The sequence below is a fragment of the Salmo trutta genome, chromosome 32, assembly GCF_901001165.1.
Source record: "Salmo trutta chromosome 32, fSalTru1.1, whole genome shotgun sequence".
NCBI classification, from domain to species: Eukaryota; Metazoa; Chordata; class Actinopteri; order Salmoniformes; family Salmonidae; genus Salmo; species Salmo trutta.
Genome location: NC_042988.1, coordinates 9,715,119 through 9,724,537, shown reverse-complemented (window position 1 = coordinate 9,724,537; position 9,419 = coordinate 9,715,119). Strand labels below are relative to the sequence as shown.

Below are 9,419 nucleotides of genomic sequence, written 5' to 3'. Positions count from 1 at the left end.
CTGTAAATGCAGTGCACCAAGAAAGGTGTATGAACCTCTAGGCCCTATAAATTCACAATAATATATCTGTACCCACAATTCAACGTGTCATGAGCCCTTCGATAGATTCAACTGTACAGTGACATCTGGAGGCCACAAAGGATGTTGGCTCGGGGACATTTCCAAAACTTCTAATTTCCCTTTGTTTTAGTAAACCTCGTTTTTAACTATAACATTTACTTGCATTCAGCAGTATCGGTATTCTCTGACAATTTCCAACATGCATATTGTCCCTTAACCTTTTTTTTCTTCGTCAAACCTTTCACATCAATGCTGTAGACTACTCCATTGATTGGGCCTTGTTGAATGAACACTAGGCCTGCCTATTTAGGATACATATTTTGCGCATACCTGGCACCAAAGAGCACGTATAATTCTATCTTTGAGACATACAGGTGTTTTCATTTGTTTCTTAATTCAGAATTTACGCACGTGTTTCGAAATGAAACCCTCCATTTGTTTTGTACACTGCTGCTACTCGCTGTTTATTATCTACGCATAGTCACTTCACCCCTACCTAGATTACAAATTACCTCAACTAATCTTTACCCCTGCACACTGACTCGGTACCGGAACCCTCTGTATATAGCCTCGTTATTGTAATGTTATTGTGATACTTTTTGTTATTATTTTTATTTTATGTTTTACTTTAGTTTATTTGGTAAATATTTTCTTCAACTCTTCTTGAACTGCACTGTTGGTTAAGGGCTTGTAAGTAAGCATTTCACGGTAATACTTGTTGTATTCGGCGCATGTGACAAATAATGTTTGATTTGATTTAGATTTTTTTTAAACATACCTGCTATGCCAGCTGTTTTCTTTGGCCATATTGCCTAATGCAGTAAAATGTTGCTGCTTAAAAAATACAAGACTATTACAACTTGAGGCTTAGTTGTAACCCTGATTATGGGCCATGACATGTAATTTCTTGTAATTTCAAACATGTAATACTAGATAGCCTATATCGAAAATTCTACAGTTCGTTTTTTACTTCAGCTCGTTCGTGTGCCCAGAATAGGCCTATCCTCTAACCAAATATGAAAGACAGTCCTGCATTAAATTGTTGTTTTTATGCCATATTGAAGTGTCTGTAGGTGTGACTGAAATAGTACTTTGCATAAATGAATAAAGCAATTTCACCACTTTTTAGGAATGTGTGTGACGGGTACTTTACATTTATTTAAAAATGAAAACAATTGTAGATTTTCACTGTGTTGCTAAGAAGGTAAGAACATTATAACTACTGCTGTTAGCTATAGGCTTTAGTTGTTACTATTGTTATCACTGTTGTATTATTACTAAACAATACAGCGTTAAAATACATTTACAAGATTAATCCTTATATATTTGATCCATTGTTGGAAAAATTCAAGATTGTCTGTAAAGCTGGGGGGTTTATGTACAAACAATAAACAAAGTTTACAGAATATAAATAATCAACAGCAATGACTCATTAGGTTATAAGGAGCCATGGCTAAGGTACTGTATATAACCTGTACTAAAACACAAATAAGTGTGTGATTGTACAAAGTATGAAGTAATCAACCATTTAAAATAAGATATGAGGTCATAATGTCTGTGCATAATGATGTAAGTGATAGGCTATTGCTAGGCGTGCATTTGAGCTAATAACTCTTGCGATGTATATGACATTGCTGCACATTTCGTCGAATTTATAGGCATAAATCTGACTGATAAACTTGCCATTTTAACAAAGGATTGTAGCCGAAGCGAAACGCTGCTTAATTTTGACAACAGGTTTGAAAGCTTTAGGAACGGATATGAATATGCTCATACAGCTTGGAATAGAGACAAGCCAGGCGTAAATATATTATTAAACCGAGTGAGTGAATTACACACTGTGTCCAAAATATAATTTAATGCAGATATTCCATCTAGCAGTGAACAACATGTCAAAATCTCTGCCATTTTGAAAGCCATTTTGAAAACAACTCTGCTACTTCCATTGACACATTGGCGATATGCATTTAATTTATTTAAAGATAAGCTATGGCTATATGAGAATGGATAAGAAATCTGCAACCTATTACAGAAATCAATTAAACAGGAAGTTCTGGCAATAGCAGATTTAGGCGCTTGAATTAACCAGCACCGCAAGGGGAGGAGCCTGCACGTGAACCCCAGACGTTATTGGGTCCCTTGCAGGAAGCTGCTCGCCAGACTCTTTTCGCGAAAATATGTCCTAGCAATGTCATGCTCTGAGAGATTCGTTTTCACGGCGTCCTTGGTTAACTCTTTCGTGGACTGCCGTCCAAAGGAGCCCCCCTCATTCGCCCACCCTCACCAGCACGCTGCCCGCTCTGACCCGGACTGCAAAGTCCAACATAACTGGGGTTCCGTGCCAAACACGGCCATACCCGGGACAATGAACCAGCACCAGCCGTTGCAGCCGCAAGAAGCTATGGCTCAGCCTCGATACCAATACCACCAGGGAATACTGAACTGGGACGAGCCACACTTGAGTCCGGTCCGGGTGCCGCAGGTCAGTGCGTGCCCTTACAGCGCGTCAAACAGAAAAGACGACTCCTCCTATTTGCTCCTGGAACCGGACAACCACTCAAAACCGTCACCGGACGTGTCTGCCTTCACCAGACTAATGTCAGAGATGGGCTCCATGACGGGCGGTTCTGGTCCAATTCAGGGCTACTTCCGCCCGGAGCAGTCATACTCCGGGTTCAAAGTCCAGGAGTACAACAACAGCGTGCACGGCTTGCCCACGACCAATCCACCGCGCGCTCCCCACTCTGTCTCGAGCCATTTGTACCACTTGAGCTTCCCGGTGCTGCCATATCCAGACACTGACATCAAGCGCGTTATTGATGACTTAGCGCTGGGCAGCAGTGAGTGTCCAGCCCAGAGAAGCGACAGCAGCAGCACCCTGGCCAGTCAGACCAACACGGAAGACTTAGTCATAGGTTTACGGCGAGACAAGCCCCCATCAGACTTACCCAAGGGCGATAAAGGTCCCAGACAGGAGTCGCAAGGTGGGTAAATGGAATGAAAAGTAAAAAAAAAAAAGCTCTGAAAAGATAGAACGCGACCATGGCAATAGCCACAGGAAAACGTGATTCAGTCAATCGAGACAAGGTGATTTTTATTTTTACTAAGGCTGTTAAAGGGAAGAGAGAGAGGAGAGGACAAAGGGAGCCATTGCTCAAAATTAATTTATTGCACGGAACTACCCTGCCAGGCTAAATTGCACTCAATTTTACTGTGCGCTCCTTTGAACATCAAACCAGCGGAAGTCTCCTTTGTGTTTAGGGACAGTCATCTAGGTGTAGCCTACAATTGACTGTGGGCCCAGGTTTATGTGAGGGTAGGCTATAACCGTCTCACAATAAAATGTAGGCTAAAGCTAATGCTAGCTTCTATTTGCCTGTTGCAATGCTAGATGCTATAGCTAACATGTATATAGTTTCGTAAAATGAGCACAGAGATGCCATAAAATATCCAATTTAAAAAGGGGGTCATGTAACACGGACGTTAACCAATGAACCAAATATTCACATATTTCAACTCGGGTTGTAAAGTCATCACGGATGACAATATTTGCCATTGAGTGTTCAAAATGACGTAATTTTGTTCAAAATAATACTTTTCTTTACAACTATAGCATGTTTGTCAATAGTAAATGTCGAAATAAGTTGTCCAACGGCATTTGGCATATTAAAAATACATTGTCATTATAGGCCTAGTGAAACCGATTAATGGGTCAACAACAACCCATTTCTACTTAAGATTTTCAATGAATTTGTTCAGTTTTGTGTGAAATCTTCTGATTTCTATATCCTACTCAGAATAGAGCTTTGTCATATAATGATTTACGGAGTAGGCTAGCATCATTTAGCCTAACAATAGCCTATGCCTCGCTGTAAGCCTACACACCATTCACATCATCTTCTACATTCAGATAGACTACTACTTAGCTTTTTGTCCATTTACAAATGAAACATAGGAAAATATTGAGATGTGTCATAGATTTGATGGAGACATGGGTCTAGCATCGTTTTTTGTTTGACGTATGGGTTGCTAGGCTAATTGAATTTACTCCAGTATGCGCAACAGTCGTTAAATTCAGTACCATACTTGTAAGACCTATTCCTATGCCTCTCCTATGCATGTGTAGTCCTACAAAATGTCCATTTGTCCTTTTGATAATACTTTGTTCTTTTGATAATACCCTATTCATGCCCAAGTAGAATGTAAGTCGTTTTAGCTAAGGCCTACGTGATAACAAACCCAATCAGTGAATTGGAGGAGAAAATAGAACACAAAACAATTGTACTACATATCTCTCTCTCTCTCACACACACACACACACACACACACACACACACACACACACACACACACACACACACACACACACACACACAGGGGGAGAGAGGCATACCATGTGACATTATATTCCGTCATAAACTGAAATTCTCAGCCAGGTAATGCCCGCGGAAGCATTTTAGAAATGTGCATATCCTGGAACAGAGAATTTGCGTTCTGCCAGTCTACCACTAAATACATGTTTTGTCTTGTTTTGACAGAGGATGCAACATTCAAAAATGATGCAACCTGTGGATGGCTGTGGGCGAAGGCGGGGAGGAAGAAGCGCTGTCCTTACACCAAATACCAAACACTGGAGCTGGAAAAGGAGTACCTCTTCAACATGTATCTGACTCGCGATCGCCGCCTGGAGATCGCTCGCAGTGTCAACCTCACTGACCGTCAAGTTAAAATCTGGTTCCAGAACCGCCGCATGAAGATGAAGAAGATGACACGGGAACACAGAACCAGGGACTCGGTCACACATTTCCCCATCTGATTCCCCACAAACATGGTGCGCAGAGACAGGCCTACATGGACGTGACTGTGTGCAGGAGCACGGGATGACGCAACGTCAATAATAGGATGGACCATATACTTAAGGATGTAGTAGAGGCCCTGATCTGAAGGACGGCCTGGATGAAAGTACTATCTATGTCCTATACACTTTGCATGAGGATATAGTGGCTGTTACCAGTTAACGCTTGAGTTTTTCCATGAAGGAGACGTATCGGGAAGCTTTTTCTTTCTCCATACCCCTGTCCCGCAACACCCTTCATAAAAGCACTTTATTTGATTATTGTCTTGTAGTTGTTTCTTGATAGCTCAATAGAATGATTGCAACGTTGCTTAATTTGTATTTTTGCCAGACACAGGCTACTGTCTTGAATCGAAGACCATTGTTTACTGTTCATGCTAGGCTATGGGAAGCCAATTTGAAAGGATCACTTTATTTATAACGTAAGCACTATTTTATTTATTTGCGGACGCAATTCTATTTGTAAGCTCTGAAAAATGTGCACCAGTAAGCACAATATTTTGAACTTCAATTTTGTAAAATAGGAAGGATTTAAAACATTAGTTCTTGTTTATACGGAGTCCTTTTTCAGATAGCTTGACTTGAAACAAATAATGTGTTGATTACAATAATGCATGATTGGATGTATAAAAAAACAAAAATAGTTTTCTAAATGAGAGCATTTGAATTAAAGGTTACTCTTTCCGTGAAAAAGGGAAACGTTTCCTTACGCACATGAGCCCTTGACGTTCCAAAAGGCAAGCCTGGGATAGAATATATATTTTTGTCTTGTATTATCAATGTTTGTTTTGATATAGTTTCGCCTATCACTTCTGCTTGAATAAATATTCCCCAGTTCCCATATTTCTTAGTTTGAAACGATATGTGTAGATAGATGGAGAAAAACATACAGCTGCTGAAAGAAATATTTTTCCCCCCTATTACATTTAGTGTAATTGTTGGGTACACCCCATTGCAACAATTACTAGTTCTAGACAACTATTACCACCCTTAGCCCATCCCTCTTCCTAGTAGCCTTCTCCTACCAGGTCATATGAGCTCCTGTAATGTGATTATTCTTCCTGTAATGATGATTGTAATTGCTGTAACTAGTATTATTACGCTAGTATTTGTGGTTTGCAGTAGCCTAGTTGCATGGCGTAATTTCCTTATCCTAACAAGCAACGTCAATGCATATATTTGGTTTATGCAAGGTCTAATTGAAAACAATTTAATCTGATTTAGGAGTGATTAATTGTAAAAAGGAATAATGTAAAAAATATACTTTTTTTGAGTTTAGCCTACATTTGTCTTGTGAATTTAACTTTATTTCCCCTTTTTTCACTAGCTGGGTTCAGTGGCCACCATTTACTGTAGCCATCCTTCTGAATTCAAAATACATTCTTTTTCCCCCCCCTTTTAAGAAAAACAGAAGCCAAGTTGCAGATGCCAGAGTTTCCGCTGCTGATGTGCGGGTTGTCAGCCAACACACAGGCCAGTCGTTCACGTCCTCTGGGAACAGCGTACATGCATTCCACATAGAATTTCCTCTTATTTTTGTCTTCCAGATTGTTAGAGATTGGTCGAGCTGGAATTACGACCTGGTCTGTGGCATTTATAGGCTAAAAATAAGAAGCAATATATAGCCTTATGCCAGATCATCATGACAACCATTGCACGTAGGAAAAAACTAATAACATGCGTGTATTTAGTGTGTACATAAGATTATTTAATCCCTACTGATTCAATTTTTATCTAGATGTATGTATTCATTCGACGTGATTGACGTGATCTATGGTTTCATTCTGCATGTACTTTCTCTGATATTGTTTGAATATGAATATTTGATGGAAAACACATGCCGCAACTTCCCCACACTGGACACCGGATATACAGCTATTGGCCTTTTATCTCGAAAGGAGACTGTGTAGCGTCTCCTGCTAGCATCGCCATGTTGAAGAGCGCACGATTTTAGTGACGCTGTCTGCCGCCTCCAGATTTTATCAGGGGCAATTGACAGGGCATTTATTGTAGACTCAGGAAGTCAGGGTAGCAGATGTGTCCCAGGGATTATAGTACTGTACTTTTCACTACAATATTATTGCCTGGTATTGTGGCTAACAAAGACGTCCTAACGTGCGTTATAGGCTTGTGTGTGCATGATTGAAATAGCATGGGCATGCTACTTCCTCTCCTATTCTTTATTCCTACTGTATTGCAGTTTGTATCTTGTCTCGTTTTCTAACTGCTGATCACTTCAGTAGGCTAGTGTATTATGGAATAAAGGCTACAGTTTTGTTTATGTTATTCATATTGCGGAACGAAGAATAACGTTTATGGATGGTCATCCACATTTATAAGGTATGGGAACTTGTCCAGTGGCTCAGCCAGGTTCTCTGAAGGTCTTTGAAGAGAATATGTGAGACGAGCTGTTGTGTGATTTAGGTAGTTTCAAGTTGTTGGGCTGGACGTGTATCACAGGAACCTGAAACTACCTGAATTACTCCAGTACTGCACATCAACGCTCGTGCGTAATGGACGAATGCAACAACAGCGAGAATACGTCGTTTCCACATGTCTGCGCACTACCCTACATTTTGTAATTGCATACAAAAAAATGCATTCAATATTATCTAAAATAGTTGTTATTGTTGACATGTATTTCACTCCCAAGAGTTAATTTATTGCACATGGGCGTGTGGAGAGTTAAATTGCTAATTTAGGCCTCCCCCAAAATGCCTGAGTGCACTTGGGTGTGATGAACGCTTTTTCTAAAATAATACATTTTGGGAAGTACAGCAGGCCCAGACGCTGTAAACCATCTCCATTAAAGACACCAGCACCAGACTCTACCTCATGTTCACCCCAGCTTGTTTTTACTTTGCGTCAGGGGCAAGGCTTTCATATAATTTGCAGGCCATTTAATAGCACATTAACATTTACCGTCTACAATACATTTTCTAACTTCTATCTTGTTTTAACTTTGTAATACAAGACAAATATCATTCACAATTTTTACAAATTATTTTCTGCATTGTGAACACAAACTTCTCAATAAAATTCAATGAACAAAAAACAAACTCAGAAGCCATATATGCTTTTGATAAATGCGTTTATTTCTTACAGATAAATGTTACAGCATTACTATTGATGGTATGTACTCTATATACAGTGCCTTCAGGAAGTATTCATACTCTTGACATATACCACATTTTGTTGTGTTACAGCCTGAATTCAAAATGGATTAAATGTATATTTTTTCTCTCCCATCTACACACAATACCACATAAAGACAAAGTAAAAACATATATTCTCAAAAATTTTGCAGATTTATTAAATTTTAAATACAGAAATGTCTAATTTACATAAGTATTCACACCCCTGAGTCAACACATGTTAGAATCCCCTTTGGCAGCGAATACAGCTGTGAGTCTTTCTGGGTAAGTCTCTAAGAGCTTTGCACACCTGGATTGTACAATATTTGCATATTACTCTTTAAAAAATTCTTCAAGCTATATCAAGTTGGTTGTTGATCATTGCTAGACAACCATTTTCAAGTCTTGCCATAGATTTTTTAAGCCAATTTAAGTCAAACTGTAATAAGGCCACTCAGGAACATTCAGTGTTGTCTTGGTAAGCAACTCCAGTGTTAATTTGGCCTTGTGTTTTAGGTTATTGTCCTGCTGAAAGGTGAATTTGTCTACCAGTGTCTGTTGGAAAGCAGACTGACCCAGATTTTCCTCTAGGAATTTTCCTGTGCTTAGCTCTATTCCATTTCTTTTTATTCTAAAAAAAACTCCATGGTCTTTGCAGATGACAAAAATACCCATAACATGATGCAGCCACCACTGTGCTAGAAAATATGAAGAGTGGTACTCAGGACATAAAGTACATTTCTTTGACACATTTGTTGTAGTTTTACTTTAGTGCCTTTTTGCAAACAGGATGCTTATTTTGGAATATTTGTATTCTGTAGAGGCTTCCTTTTTAATCTGTCATTTAGGTTAGTATTGTAGAGTAACTACAAGGTTGATCCATCCTCAGTTATTTTCTATCCCTGAGTGGTTTCCTTCCTCTCCAGCAACTGAGTTAGGAAAAGACGCCTGTATCTTTGTAGTGACTGGATGTATTGATACACCATCCAAAGTGCAATTAATAATGGAAAACCACCCTGGTCTTTGTGGTTGAATCTGAGGGACCGTACAGATAATTATTTGTGTTGGGTAAAGAGATGAGGTAGTCATTCAAAAATGTTAAACACTATTATTGCACACAGTGAGTCCATGCAACTTAACATGTGACTCGTTAAGCAAATATTTACTCCTGAACTTATTTAGGCTTGTCATAACAATGGGCTTTCATTTTTTATTAATTTGTAAATGTTTCTAATAACATGATTCCACTTTGACATTATAGAGTATTGTGTAGGCAGGTGACACAAAATCTCAATTTAACCATTTTAAATTCAGGCTATAACACAATAAAATGTGGGAAAAGTAAAGGGGTGTAAATACTTTTTGAAGGC

The 9,419-nt window shown here is 39.1% G+C and overlaps 1 protein-coding gene across 1 annotated transcript; it reads left to right on the top strand.

Annotated features, from left to right (window-relative positions):
* The first annotated feature begins 1,806 nt into the window (after positions 1 to 1,806).
* On the top strand, positions 1,807 to 7,970 carry LOC115171014 (homeobox protein Hox-B10a). Its single transcript, XM_029727462.1, has 2 exons — positions 1,807 to 3,044; positions 4,599 to 7,970. The coding sequence occupies exons 1-2, from the start codon at positions 2,249 to 2,251 to the stop codon at positions 4,874 to 4,876; spliced, it is 1,074 nt and encodes a 357-aa protein (XP_029583322.1). The 5' UTR covers positions 1,807 to 2,248; the 3' UTR covers positions 4,877 to 7,970.
* The last annotated feature ends 1,449 nt before the right edge of the window (positions 7,971 to 9,419 follow it).